The 15,510-nt window shown below is 43.2% G+C and overlaps 1 protein-coding gene across 5 annotated transcripts in view; it reads left to right on the forward strand.

The window, feature by feature from the left end:
* The window catches only part of aqp4 (aquaporin 4), a 72,838-nt gene that overhangs the window by 44,522 nt on the left and 12,806 nt on the right, over nucleotides 1-15,510 (forward strand). For 4 of the 5 annotated variants that reach the window (XM_059977360.1, XM_059977326.1, XM_059977343.1 and 1 more), the window contains 3 exons: nucleotides 8,357-8,765; nucleotides 14,662-14,826; nucleotides 14,920-15,000. In XM_059977360.1, the coding sequence (XP_059833343.1) occupies nucleotides 8,391-8,765; nucleotides 14,662-14,826; nucleotides 14,920-15,000 (621 nt within the window). In that variant the 5' untranslated portion in view covers nucleotides 8,357-8,390. Of the gene's footprint in view, nucleotides 1-8,356; nucleotides 8,766-8,790; nucleotides 10,759-14,661; nucleotides 14,827-14,919; nucleotides 15,001-15,510 lie in introns of those variants that run through there. The other variant, XM_059977334.1, reaches the window with a different exon arrangement.

Below are 15,510 nucleotides of genomic sequence, written 5' to 3' on the forward strand. Positions count from 1 at the left end.
TATTATTGATGATCACAAATGTTTTTAACTGCTTGAACATGATGGTGTAATATTTAGACAAGCTATTGAATACATGCCAAGTGACCCATTCCCATTTGATAATGGAGACCTGTAGTTCAGGGTCTTTTCTCCCTGGCCACTGGATTCTAGTCCAGTACCTCATGTCTTTATTACTACTGTGTGACTCTAGGCCACCAACTCTGCCCTGAAAATATCCAGCAAGTCAGCAAGGGCAGTTTGGGATGGAACTGGAATTGCTAGTTAGCCTATTATCGTCACGTGCCATATTACAGCGAGAAGCTTGTCCTGCATACTGTTCAGGTAAATCAACTCCTGCATTGAGGCAGAAAGTAAACTAATAACAGAAAGCCGTATAAATGTTTTGAGCATCAGAAATCAGTGATCCGAAGCATGAGAAGACATAGCTCACTCAGGCTTGCTGGTTGATTACATGGCGTCAATTTGAGGCAGTTTGGTGTTTTGAGAAGTGGCCAATCAGCGATTGGGATTGATTGGCAAGAACAAATTAAATTTAGGCAGGGAGAAGTGGAGTGGACGGTGTTAGAGTGGGGATCTTGAGGCTTTCGCTTTTCAAGGCTTCAGAGAGAAGAGACTTGAGTGAGAGAAGGAGAAAAGCTGTAGGTAGACTTTTTTCTCCCAGTTTATTTATTACTTCCTTCTTTATATTTGCACAATTAGAACCACAGGGATGCCAGGCAGGATAGTAGAATACTGGGTGTGGAAAGGCATGGAGACCTCCAATGACCCCGACGACTTCACCTGCAAGAAGTGCAACCAATTGCAGCTTCTAACACTCCTCATTAAGGAGTTGGAGCTCAAATTGGATGAACTCTGGATGTCAGGAGGCTGAGAGGGTGATAGACAGGGTATATAGAGAGATAGTCACACCCAAGGTGCACGATACAGGAGACTGGGTGACAGTCAGGAAAGGGAAGAGATTAAGCAGCCTGTGCAGAGTATTGCAGAGGTCATCCTTCTCAAAAGCACATATACACTTTGGGTACTGTTGGGGAGGTGGGGGGGGGGCAATGACCTAGCAGAGGAAAATCACAGAGGCCAGGTCTCTGGCACTGAGTCTGGCTCTGTGATTCAGAAGGGAAAGGAGGAATAAAGGCAAGCTGTGGTGATAGGGAATTTGTTCGCTAAGGGAACAGAAAGGAGATTCTGTGGATGAGAACAAGTTTCTTAGATGGTATGCTGCCTCCCGAGATACGTTGGATTCTTAAGTGAGAGGGTGAGCAGCCAGGGGTCGTGGTCCATGTAGGTATCAATGACTTGGGTAAGAAGAGTGATGAGGTTCTGCAAAATAAGTTCAGGGAGTTGGGCGCTGTTAAAGGATAGGACCTCCCGGGTTGTCATCTCAGATTGCTACCTGTGCCACATGCTAGTGAGGTCAGAAACAGGAAGATTGTACAATTTAATATGTGGTTAAGGAGTTGGTGTAGGAGGGAGGGCATAAGATTTTTGGATTATTGAGCTCTCTTTTGGGAAGATGGGGCCTGTACAGAACAGACAATTTGCACTTGAACTGGAGGGGGACTAATATCCGAGCCTGAAGATTTGCTCATACTGCATGGGGGGCTGCGGGGATGTGGTTTAAACTAAGGTTGCAAGGAGATGGGAACCAGAGTGCCAGAACAGATACAGGAGAGGTTGTGTGCAGAGCTGCGTATATTTCAATGTAAGTGTTATAGGAAAGGCAGGTGAGCTTAGGCTTTGATCGAACCACAGAATTATGACGTTGTAGCCATTAGTGAGACTTGGCTGCAGGAGGAACAGGACTGACTGCTCAATATTCTGGGGTTCAGCTGTTGTAGATGCAACAGAGCAGGAGGAAGGTGGTGTTACTAGTCAGGGAAAACACCATGGTAGTACTCTGTCAAGATAGACTTAAAAACCCATCAAGTGTGGCTTTATAGGTGAACTGAGGAATAAGCAAGGTATGACTATGTTAATAGGACTATATTATAGACCATCCAACAGTCTGTGGGATTTAAAGGAACAGATTGTAGAGAGATCACAGACTGTTGCAAGAAACATAAGATTGTTATTGTAAGTAATTTTAACTTTCTACATTTTGACTCCCATACTGTAAAAGGACAAGATGGGATAGAGTTTGTCCAAAGTGTTTAGCGATGTTTCCTTAATTAGTACATGTAAGTCCCAATGAGGGAGTGTGAGATACTTCATCTTGTATTAGACAGTGCAGGTGACAGAAATCTGTTAGTGAAACACTTTACATCCAATATCATAATACCATTAGTCTAAGGTAATTATGGAAAAGGGTAGGTTTGATCTTTGTGTTGAGAATTTAAATTGGAGAAAAGCCAGTTTTGATGGTATCAGAAAAGATCAGACATCTGGATTGGGACAGGTTGTTTTCTGGCAAAGGTGCACTTGGTAAGAGGGAGGCCTTCGAAAGTGAAATTCTGAGAGTACAAAGTTTGTATGTGGCTTATAGAATAAAAGGTAAAGGTAACAAGTTTAGGGAACCTTGGTTTCCAAGAGATGTAAAAGCTCTATTAAGAAACAAAAAGTAGGTGCATAACAGGAATGGATAGGTAGGAATAAATTAAGTACTTATGGAGTTTAAAATGCAAAATAACACTTAAGAAAGAAATCAAGAGGGCTAAAAGAAGGTATGAGGGCCATAGCAGACAGGGTGAAGGAGAATCCTAAGGGCTTCTACAGATATGTTAAGAACAAAAGGATTGCAAGGGACAAAATTGGTCTTCTAGAAGATCAGAATGGTAATACATGCATGGAGCCAAAAGAGATGGGGGAGATCTTAAATGAATTTTTTTGCATCTGTATTTACACAAGGCACAGGCACAGAGTCTATAGAAGTGAGGCAGAGTAGCAGCGGTGTCATGGACCCTGTACAGATTACATAGGAGGAGGTGTTTGCTGTCCTGAGGCAAATCAGGGTGGATAAATTCCCAGAACTGGCAAGGTGTTGTGGAAGCTAGTGTAGAAATTGCAGGGGCCTTAGCAGAAATACTTAAAATCATCCTTAGCAATAGGTAAGGTACCAGAAGATTGGACGATAGCTAATGTTTTCTGTTGTTTAAGAAAGGCTCTAAAAATAAAGCAGGAAAATATAGGCAGGGAGCCTGACGTCAGTAGTGGGAAAGTTACCAGAAGGTATTCTAAGGGACCAGACACATGAATATTTGGATAGGCGTGGACTGATTAGGGACAGTCAGCATGGCTTTGTGTCTGTGGTCAGTCATATCTAACCAATCTTATAGATTTTTTTGAGAAAGTTACCAAGAACATTGATGAAGGCAACACAGTGGATGTTGTCTGCAGGGATTTCTGCACCGCATTTGACAAGGTTTTTCAAAAAGGGTCAGTCACTCAGCATTCAAGATGAGGTAATAAACTGGGTTGGGCTGGGTTGGGAGAAGCCAGAGTGTGTTAATAGATGGTTGCTTCTCTGACTGGAGGCCTGTAACTAGTGGAGTGCTGCAGGAATTGGTGCTGGGTCCATTGTTATTTGTCATCTGTTTCAATGATCTGGATGATAATGTGGTTAACTGGATCAGTAAATTTCCAGATGACACCAAGAATGGGGGTATAGTGGACAGCGCAGAAGACTGTCAGAGCTTGCAGCTGGATCTGGACCTGCTGGAAAAATGGGCTGAAAAATGTCAGATGGAACTTAATGCAGGCAAATGCGTATTTTGTACTTCGCAGGACCAACCAGGGTAGGCCTTACACAATAATGGTAGGGCACTGAGGAGTGTGGTAGAACAAAGGGATCTGGGAATATAGGTCAATAATTCATTGAAAGTGGCATCATAGGTAGGTAGGGTCGTAAAGAAAGCTTTTGTCACATTGGCCTTCATAAATCAAAGAATTGAGCACAGGAGATGGGATGCTATGATGAGGTTCTGTAAGACATTAGTGAGGCCTAATGTGGAGTATTGTGTGCAGTTTTGGTCACCTTCCTACAGGAAAGATGTAAACAAGATTGAAAGAGTATGGAGAAAATTTACAAGGATGTTGCTGGGTCTGAAGGACCCGAGTTATAAGGAAAGACTGAATAGGTTAGAATTTTATTCCCTAGAACATAGAAGATTGAGGGGAGATTTGATACAAAATTATGAGGCGTATAATTAGACAAAATGTAAGCAGGCTTTTTCCTCTGAGGTTGGGTGGGACTACAACAGGAGGTAATGGGTTAAAGATGAAAGGTGAAAAGTTTAAGGGGAACATGAGGGGAAACTTCTTCATTCAGAGGGTCATGAGAGTGTGGAATGAGCTGCAAGCGTAAGTGGTGCATGTATGTTCAATTTCAATGTAAGAGAAGTTTGGATAAGTACACAGATAGTAGGGATTTGGAGCGCTACGGTCCAGGTGCAGGTCAATGGGAGTGGGCATTTTAAATGGTTTGGCATGGACTTGATGGGATGGATGGCCTGCTTTGCTGCTGTATTCTTCTACGACTAAAGTATTATGGTTACAGAGAAAGAGCAGTGCAGCCAGATAAGAAGATGCAAGGGCAATAACAAGGTAGTTGTTGGATCATGAGTTCACTTTTATTGTCCTTTCAAGAGTCTGATAACAGCAGAATAGAAATTGTTGTTGATCTGGTGACATGTGTTTTCAAGCTTTTGTATCTTCCTCCCAATGGAAGAAGGGAAAAGAGAGAATGAACATGCTGGGAGGGGTACCCTTCCCAAGCAGCAGAAAGTGTAGACAATGCAGGGGAGGCTAGTTTGCTTGAAGGACTGTGCTGTGTCCGACTTCTCTCCACAGTTTCTGATCTTCGCAATCAGAGCAGTGAGCAGAAGATCCTGTTCCTATGCTCTACCCTCGATGTTCTATTTATGTCCAAGCTGCATCTGTTTCCTACTGACTCCATTATTGATGAACAAATCCCAGATTCGACTGAATGTGAAAGAATTAAATGGCCTTGGAGGTGTTTTCTATAGCCCCTTTCACATCCCCTTCAAGGCCAGCCCAAAGGCCTTTCTAACCAATGAATAGTCACTGGTAAAACCCCTCATATTTCCTCTGTCTCCTTGGTGATAGTTGCAAGGTGGAAATATTCTATTCACTGTGAGGTTAGGCTTGTTGGAGGACTCCATTGTTCAACACACTGCAGTCTTACTTCAGAACCAGTCACAGTGACTTTTCTTAAAGTTATTCATTTACTGGCTATATAGTCATACTGCCCGAAAACCAGTCCTGAAACACTGGTCAATTGTGTTTATTGTCATGTGCTCAAGTCCAGTAAGGTTCAGTACAACCAAAAATCTGCTTGCAGTAGCATCACAGGCTCATTCCTGTCAGTACAGTCACCATGGCTTTGTGAAGGGCAGATCGTGTCTAATAAGCCTGTTAAGAGTTCTTTGAGGTGGTGACCAGGCATATAGATGAGGGTAGTGCAGTGGATGTGATCTACATGGATTTTAGTAAGGCATTTGACAAGCTACCACATGGTAGGCTTATTCAGAAAGTCAGAAGGCATGGGATCCAGGGAAGTTTGGCCAGGTGGATTCAGAATTGGCTTGCCTGCAGAAAGCAGAAGGTCGTGGTGGAGGGAGTACATTCAGATTGGAGAGTTGTGACTAGTGGTGTCCCAAAAGGATCGGTTTTGGGACTCCTACTTTTTGTGATTTTTATTAACAACCTGGATGTGGGGGTAGAAGGGTGGGTTGGCAAGTTTGCAGATGACACAAAGGTTGGTGGTGATAATGTAGAGGATTGTCAAAGATTGCAGAGAGACATTGATAGGATGCAGAAGTGGGCTGAGAAGTGGCAGATGGAGTTCAACCCGGAGAAGTGTGAGATGGTACACTTTAGAGGGACAAACTCCAAGGCAGAGTACAAAGTAAATGGCAGGATACTTGGTAATGTGGAGGAGCAGAGGGATCTGGGGGTACACGTCCACAGATCCCTGAAAGTTGCCTCACAGGTAGATAGGGTAGTTAAAAAAGCTTATGGGGTGTTAGCTTTCATAAGTCAAGGGATAGAGTTTAAGAGTCACGAGGTAGTGATGCAGCTCTATAAAATTCTGGTTAGGCCACATTTGGAGTACTGTGTCCAGTTCTGGTTGCCTCACTATAGGAAGGATGTGGAAGCATTGGAAAGGGTACAGAGGAGATTTATCAGGATGCTGCCTGGTTTAGAAAGTATGCATTATGATCAGAGATTAAGGGAGCTAGGTCTTTACTCTTTGGAGAGAAGGAGAATGAGAGGAGACATGATAGAGGTATACAAGATATTAAGAGGAATAGATAGAGTGGACAGCAGTACCTCTTCCCAGGGCATCACTGCTCAATACAAGAGGACATGGCTTTAAGGTAAGGGGAGGGAAGTTCAAAGGGGATATTAGAGAAAGGTTTTTTATTCAGAGTGGTTGATGCGTGGAATGCATTACCTGAGTCAGTGGTGGAGGCAGATACACTAGTGAAGTTTAAGAGACTACTAGACAGGTATATGGAGGAATTTAAGGTGGGGGTTATATGGGAGGCAGGGTTTAAGGGTTGGCACAACATTGTGGGCTGAAGGGCCTGTACTGTGCTGTACTATTCTATGTTCTATCTAAATTATACCAGACAGCAAAGGAAACAAGTGGAAGCAGAATATTAGTGCAAAAACTGAACATAATCAGAGACAAGTTCATGGTCGCACAAGAGATAGTCGGTGGTGGTCCATTGCTGAGGTGTGATTAGAGTTGTGCAGGTTAGTTGTAGAGAAGGAGCTGTTCCTGAAACTGGTGATGTGGGACCTCCTTGTTTTGTCCCTCCCATCTGAGGGTTGCACCAAAAAGAGGGCATGGTCTCGATGGTGGGAATCCTTGATCGCGTTAAACCTTCTTGAAGCCCTGCCTCTTGTAGATGCATTGGTGTGGGGAGGCCTGTGGTCCACTGCTCTCTGTAGCCTCTTGTGTTCCTGTATGTTGTAGCTGCCGTACCATGTCATGATGCAAGCAGTCGGGGGACTTTCAATAGTGCATCTGTAGAAGTTTGTTAGGTTTTGATGGTCATGGGGAGAACGGACAAACTCCACACAGACAGCTCTGGTTCAGAATTGAACTGGGTCTCTGGTACTGTGTGGCAGCAGCTTTACTATCAGAGCCACTTGTGCTGCCCAGTAGAATATAGAACAGAACAGGAAAAGGCCCTTCATCATCCCCCCACCACCCATATCTGCATACCGTCAAATCAAACTAAATCTCTCATGCCTGAACATGATCCATATTACCCCATTCCCTGCGTATTCCTGTATCTAACAGCCTCTTAGCTACCACCATCACATCTGCTTCAACCACCACCGTCCCTAGCAGCCCATTCCAGGTACCCACAACTTGGTAAAAAAGTAATAATCTACTTTAAATATTTCTTCTCTTAAATGTGTGTTTGAAATTTGAAATTTTTACCTGTCTGCCTTGTGTATAAACCTATTGCGTCTCTCTACAACCTCTGATGCTCCACAGAAATCAACGTGAGTTTGTCCATCCTCTTATTGCTCAAGCCCTCTCCCTATTCCAGGCAGCATTCTGATCAACTGTTTCCAAACCCTCCAATAGTTCCACAGAATCAGAATCAAGTTCATTGTCGTTGACATTACTCATGAAACTCGTTGTTTAGTGCCAGCAGTACAGTGTAGGCATTTCAAATTAGTAAAGCTTCAATAAAAGCATAAATAAATTGTGCAAAAGAGGAATAATGGTTCATGCACCATTCAGAAATCTGATGGGAAAAGGGAAGAAGCTGTTCCTAAAACAGTGAATATGGGTCTTCAGGCTCCTGTACCTCCTCAATGAGGACATGTCCCAGGTGGTGAAGGTCCTTAGAGATGGTCGCTGCTTCTTGAAAATGTCCTTAATGAGGGAGGCTTGTGCCTGTGATGGAGCTGGCTGAGTCTACAACGCTCTGTAATCTCTCTTGATCCTGCACGTGGAGCCTCCACACCAGGCAGTGTTGGAACCAGTCAGAATGCTCTCCATAGTACATCTGTAGAAATTTACTAGAGGCTTTGGTGACATACCTAATCTCAAACTCCCAATGAAGGAAAGCCACTGGCATACCTTGGTCATGATTGCATCAATATGGTAGGCTCTGATACGTTGTTGCGCAGGACTTTGAAGTTGTTCACCCTTTCCATCGATGGTGTGTTCAGTAAGGACCTGTACCTCCTGTCTGATGATTGCACCAGAAAGAGGGTATGGTCTGGACTGTGGGAATCTTTGATGTTGATCCTTCTTGAAGCACCACCTCTTGTAGACACATCAGTACTGTAATGGGGTGATCAAATTTTAGTATTGAGTTGGGAACTCTACCATAAATCCTAATGCTTTCCCTCCTTTTCCTCCTTGCAGAAAGCGCTTGCCGCTGTGCAGTTTGGAACGGGCTATGACGGCGTTCAAAGGGATTTGGACCCAGTCTTTCTGGAGAGCAGTTTCCGCTGAGTTTCTGGCCACGCTCATCTTTGTTCTTCTTGGCATCGGATCCACCATCAGCTGGGGCGGTGTGAGCGGGCCCATGGACACCCTCCTCATCTCTCTCTGCTTTGGGTTCAGCATTGCCACCATGGTTCAATGTTTTGCCCACATCAGTGGGGGCCACATTAACCCCGTGGTAACTGCCACCATGGTCTCCACCCGGAAGCTCAGCCTGGCCAAGGGATTCTTCTACATTCTAGCGCAGTGTCTTGGTGCCATTGCGGGAACAGGGATCCTCTACGTTGTCACTCCAGCAGGCGTTAGGGGTGAACTTGGTGTCACCACGGTAATATTGATATTGGTTTATTATCGGTCTCTGCTGTTCCTTTGGATTCATCAGTTGTGTTGAGAGGGAGAGCTTGCACGTGGGCAACAGCTTGCTCTCCATATCGTACTGCCCTGGCTTGCAAATTGACTTAGTATCAATTACATAGACAGCTAGGACAAAACATCCATGGTCAACCCCGAACAACGAAGATACAGTAAAAACCTGGCCTTGAATGCTGTTCATACAGATCAATTCATTTCATGGTGCATTAAGGTAGAACAGTAACAGAATGTAGAATACAAAGTGAAACCGCTACAGAGAAAGTGCAGTGCAGGTAGACAATAAGGTTCAGTATATAAGTGTGAGGTATATCTTATACAAGAAGTCTGTTCAAGAATCTGATAATAATGGAACAGAAGCTGTCCTTAAGCCTGGTGGCACGTGCTTTCAGGATTTTGTATTTTCTTCCCAATGGGAGGAAGGAGCATACAGAATATCTGGGGTGGCTGGAGTCTGGCTGCTTTACTGAGGCTGCGAGAAGTGTATATATGGAATGCATGGAATCGTGAGAATTCTGCGGTGCAGAAGGTGGTCAATTGTCCATTAAGCATAGAATGGGAGAATAGGTAAAGAGGTGGCAGGTGGAATATAGTGTAGGAAAGTGTATGGTTATGCACTTTGAAAGAAGGAATAAAGGCACACACTAAACAGGGAGTAAATTTACAAATCGGAAGTGCAAAGGGACTTGAGAATCCTAATGCAGGCTTCCCTAAGAGTTAATTTGCAGTTTGAATTTGTAATAAGAAAGTTAAATGTGTTGTTAGCATTCATTTCAGGAGGGCTACAATATAAAAAGCAAGGATATAATGCTGACATTTTCTCAGGCATTGGTCAGACCACATTTGGAGTATTGTGAATAGTTCTGGCCCCATATTGAAGAAAAGGCATGCAGGTATTGGAGAGGGTGAAGAGGAGGTTTACAGGAATGATCCTGGGAATGAAAGGGTTAATGTATGAGGACTATCTGATAGCTCTGTGCTTGTAATTGCTGGAGTTTAGAAAAATGGGGGGTGATTTTATTGAACCCTACCTAATATTGAAAGGCCTTTGGACGTGCAGAGGATGTTTCCAAAAGTGGGAGAATCTAGGAACTGAGAGCACAGCCTCAGAGTAGAGGAATGTCCCTTTATAACAGAGCTATGTGAACTGATGAATTGTTCTGAGAGGCTGGTGTTGAAGCATATTAACTCCTGTCTGAATGCTGACTTGGATCTGCTCCAATTTGCCTACCAAAGCAACAGGTCTACAGCAGATGCCATCTCGTTCACTCTTCACACAACCCTGGAACATCTGGACAGCATAGATGCATACATCAGGAAGCTCTTTATCGACTACAGCTTGGCATTTAATACTATCATCCCCTCAAAACTAATCAGTAAACTCCAAGACCTGGGCCTCAAAACACCCCTGTGTAATTGGATCCTGGATTTCCTCACTTGTAGACCCCAGTCAGTTCAGATTGGCAACAACATCTCCATCAGCACAGGAGCACCACAGGGTTGTGTACTTACCCCCCTGCACTACTCGCTTTATACCTATGACTGTGACTAAGTACAGCTCCAACACTATAGACAAGTTTGCTGACAACACCATTGCTGTGCTCTGTATTAAAGGGGATGATGAATCAGCATACATAAGGGAGAATGAAAACTTGGTTGAGTGGTGTCATAACAACAACCTGTCACTCAATCTCAATAAGACTAAGGAACTGATTGTAGACTTCAGGAGAGGGAAACCAGAGGTCCATGAGCCGGTAATCATCAGAGGTTCAGAGGTAGAGAGGGTCAGTAACTTTAAATTCCTGGGTGTCACTATCTCAGAGGACCTGTCCTGGATCCATCATATAAATACTATTGCGAAGAAAGCACGACAGTGTCTCTACTTCCTCAGGAGTCTGCAGAGATTCGGCATGTCATCAAAAACTTCAGCAAACTTCTTGAGATCTGTGGTGGTAAGTGTGCTGACAGGATGCATTGTGGCCTGGTATGGGAACACCAATGCCTTTGAGCTGAAAATACTACAAAAGGTAGTGGATGTGGTCCAGTACATCACAGGTAAAGCCCTCCCAACCGTTGAGCACATCCACATGAAACATCGCCTTAGAAAAGCAGCATCCATCATCAAAGATCTTCACCACCCAGGCCATGCTCTTTTCTCATTGCTGCCATCAGATAAAAGGTACAAGAGCCTCAGAACTCACACCATCAGGTTCAAGAAGTTACTAGCCCTCAACTATCAGGCTCTTGAACAAAATGGGATAGCTCCACTCATTCAGGACTCTGTTATGTTGTTATTTCCTGCTTGTTATTTATTGCTATTTATTTATTTCTGCTTTTGCACAGTTTACAGTTTATAGGTCCTGATGTTTATAGTTTACAATTCTTCTATAGATTTGCTAAGAATGCAGCAGAGAAAGAATCTCAGGCTTGTATGTGGTGATGTGTATGAGGTCTGATAATAAAATTTACTTTGAACTTTGAGCTAGGATGAATTCCTTTAGCTAGAGTGCAGTGAATTTGTAGAATTTATTGTTACAGATGTCAATGGAGGCCAAGTCATTGCATATATTTAAAGTGGAGATTGATGGGTATTTAAATAGTAAGGGCATCAAAGGTTATGGGAGAAGTCAAAGGAAAGAGGATGAGGGAAAATAAATCAGGCATAATTAAAGATAGAACAGACTCGGTGGACTGAATGGCCTAATTCTGATCCTGTGCCTTATGGTCTAACATAGAACAGTACAGGAATAGGTCTTTAGGCTCACAATATCTGTGCCAAACATGATGCCAAATTAAAATAAATCCCTTCTGCAGCCTCACAAATTTACTGTGCAACTGCAACATAGCATCCATAGTGTTAGTCTCAGTGCCCCGACTGGTGAAGGCTGGCATGTCAGAGGCTGCCTTCTGCCTGTACATGATCCATATCCTTCCATTCCCTTCATCAAACATCGCTGTCCTATCTGCTTCCGCCATTGACCCTGGCAGCTATTCTGTTAAATCTATGTCACTCCTTGCTCCTAGTAAAATAAATCTGTCACTACTCTCCCTTCATGGCCCTGCAAACCGTTTCCTCAGAAGCAGACAGTGAGCAGTAAGACCCTGGGGAGGTGTTTGGAATAGAGGGTCCTCGGAGTACAGGTACATTGTTCACTGAAAGTGGTGACACAGGTAGACAGGGCGGTGAAAACGGTGATCTTCATCAGTCTACACGGAGCTGAGTATAGGAGTTGGGATATGTTTCTCTTGTACTGGATGTAGGTGAGGCTGCACCTGGAGTGTCAGGTACTGTTTTGTTGACCTTGTTACAGGAATGGCATCATTCAACTGGAAAGAATGCAAAGAAGATATACAAAAATGTTTCCAGGACTTCCTTGGAGGGAGGGATGATCTTGTAGAGACGTATAAAATCATGAATGGCAGATTGGGGGAATTCACTCAGTCTTTTACCCAGTGAAAGGGAACAAAAAACTAGAGGGCATTGATTTAAGGTGAACCAGCAGCCTATGACCATTGTTTTTGGTAAACTAGTCCAGTGCTTGGTATTCATTTTGTATATTTTTTTACACATGAATTCAAAAACAGTCCATTTTTATTCTGTACCTCACAATTTTGGAAGTGATTTGAGAATTCCATAAGGCCATATTTCCATAACTCGAACTGCAGTGACGTTGGGAGTACACAGTGTATTGTTTCTTTGGTAAAGAGGCCAAACTTGTCCACAGTGTTCCAGGTCTGGTCTCCCAAGGCCCGACATAATTACCAGAGGTCTTACCCACTCCTGGATTTAAGCTCTCTCATAATAAAGGAGAACACACTGTAACCTCTCTTGCCTCTTCACATTGGCTATCAATGACCTGTGTACAAGTCCCTTTGAACATCAATGCTGTCCATAGCCTTTATCACAAATACTCAGCTTCTCTGTTTTGTATACCAATGTGGATGGCAAAATATTTGGACCATAAGATAGTGGAGCAGAATTCAGCACATCGAGTCTTCTCTGCTGTTCAATTGTAGCTGATAATTTATTCACATTAAACTTCATCAGTAGTGCTGTCACCCACTCACATAGCTGGTTTACATCATGTTAAAATCTCTATACATCCTCACAATTCCATTTACTTTTGGAACCTTCATGAAATAAGGAAATTTGACCTCTGCCCCAACCCCAGACACATTGGTAGGATAGGTTTCTCCTCTATTCCCAATAGCTCCCCCGAATCTTCCACTTAACCAGAATCAGAAACAGGTTTATTATCACGGATATGTGTCGTGAAATTTGTTGTTCTGTGGCAGCAGTACAGTGAAATACATAAAAATATTACTTTAAGCTACAATTAAAAGTAAAATATGTAAATAGTGTAAAACAGGAATGGCGAGGTAGTTTTCATGAGTTCATGGTCCATTCAGAAATCTGATGACAGAGGGAAGAAGCTCTTTGTATGATGTTGAGTGTACGTCTTCAGGCTCCTGTACTACCTCCTCAGTGGTAGTAATGGAGTGACCAGTTGACCTACCATTGGGGTATGGGAGGAAACTGGAGCACCGGGGGATAGGAGCTCACACAGTCACAGTGGGAGCATGCAAGCTGCCCACACATACAGTGGCAGACATTGCAATTGAACCTGGGTCTCTGGAGCTGTGAGCCAGCAGTTCTGCCACCCGCACCCCTGTGAGTCAGTCCGTTCATGCCACAATAAATATTCCGTGATCTCTCATTCTGTGAGTGCTAGAGTCAGAGAATCAGGCCATTCAGCCCTTTGATCCTGCTGACCCAGTCAACTGATGTTACCAACTTATCTTTGTTGTATTAGGGTTTAGAATTGTTACTTTTCTTGTTGTTTATTCTCTATTCTTGCTTATACTCTATCATATATATGTAATTGTTCAGTAAATTTTCCAGTAATTGTAGTATAGCTGATTCTGTATTTTCCAGAAGTTTCTTAGTTTTTTTGCAGCACATGTAACAACATTTGAATCTGGCTATTTCATGACATCTTATCAATGGAATGTGCCTTTATCCCTAGTCTGAGTATGAACTAACAATGACTTTTTTTAAAATCTCTTCTTTGTTCTTGTAGCTCGTAGTAAAGCAGCTGTAACCACCAAGTTTTTTGCCCCATTCTTAACTAATGAAGAACTTCCAGATGAATATCACCATATCTAATATCATGTATCTCAGTACAGGCCAGCCTTAGGTTATGATCACCCAACGTAAATTGATAAATTGGTTTAATAATGTTACATGTACTGAGATGACAGTGAAAATGTTGTTTGCATGCACATTGATGGCTCCTGTGTTGAGATCGTTAAGAGCACCAAATTTCTTGGTGTTCACCTGGTGGAGAATCTCACCTGGTCCCTCAACACCAGCTCCATAGCAAAGAAAGTGAAGCAGCATCTCTACTTTCCGCGAAGGCTGAGAAAAATCCATCTCCCACCCCCCATCCTCACCATATTCTACAGAGGTTGTATTGAGAGCATCCTGAGCAGCTGCATCACTGCCTGGTTTGGAAATTGCACCATCTCGGATCACGAGACCCAGCAGCGGATAGTGAGGTCAGCTGAGAAGATCATCGGGGTCTCTCTTCCAACCTTTACTGACATTTACACCACACGCTGCACCTGCAAAGCTAACAGCATTGTGAAGGACCCCACACATACAAACTCATCTCCTTGCTGCCATCTGGGAAAAGACGATAAAGTGCAAGGCTGTGATGAGGTAGATTGCGAGGGCATGAGTCTATCTTATTGCGCTAGGGGATTGTTCAGGTTATGAGCTGTCAGGAATGAAGCTCTCTGTTAACCAGTGACCGCTTGTAATGCATTACAGACTATAACCCTTAATATTGCAGATTAATGAGAATCTCTCGGCTGGCCATGGGCTGTTGGTTGAACTGCTTATCACATTCCAGCTACTGTTTACCATCTTTGCCACGTGTGACTCTAAACGTGGTGATCTGAAGGGCTCATCAGCACTGGCAATTGGTCTCTCCGTCACCATTGGACACATGTTTGCTGTAAGTCTCTTGAACCCTGCTGGCTGTCGCTCATGATAGACTTTAAGCTTTCATTGATTCCCACCTCATTCTAACCCTACTCTTCTTCTGCAGATTAACTACACTGGTGCCAGTATGAATCCTGCACGATCGTTTGGACCTGCAGTTATTACTGGGAAATGGGAAAACCAATGGGTAATTATGAAGTACCGAATATGGTGCGAATTGTTGCCCAGCTAACTGATTTGGAAGAAGGCCATTTGGTCCATTATATCTGTGTCACCACTTTGATGGACTGCCCATTCAAAGACACTCAACTGCTCCTTCTCCTTCGGTTTGTCAAATTTCAGTAGGCATTCCATTCCCCTATTGATTGTTGCGTTTCATTTGCTTCCACTGCCCATTCAAGCCATATGTCCAAGATCACAGCATCTCACTGTGTAAAAAAAAATGCTGGCATAACTCAGCAGGTTACATTGTGTTTTTGATCTTTTTGCAACTTCAAAGTCAAAGCTAAATTTACTGTTAGATGCACAGTTACATGTATGCACAGGTGCTAGGAAAAACCTACTATAGTATTTACAGTGTCAGAAAAGCACAACTTAAACATAAGTTAAACACAGTTTGTACAAGAAAAACAAATTAGTACAATAAAGTTCATTTTATTGCAAAGTGGTCAAAGTGGTGCTAAGCTGAAGTGATTAG

The sequence above is a fragment of the Hypanus sabinus genome, chromosome 1 (assembly GCF_030144855.1).
Source record: "Hypanus sabinus isolate sHypSab1 chromosome 1, sHypSab1.hap1, whole genome shotgun sequence".
NCBI classification, from domain to species: domain Eukaryota; kingdom Metazoa; phylum Chordata; class Chondrichthyes; order Myliobatiformes; family Dasyatidae; genus Hypanus; species Hypanus sabinus.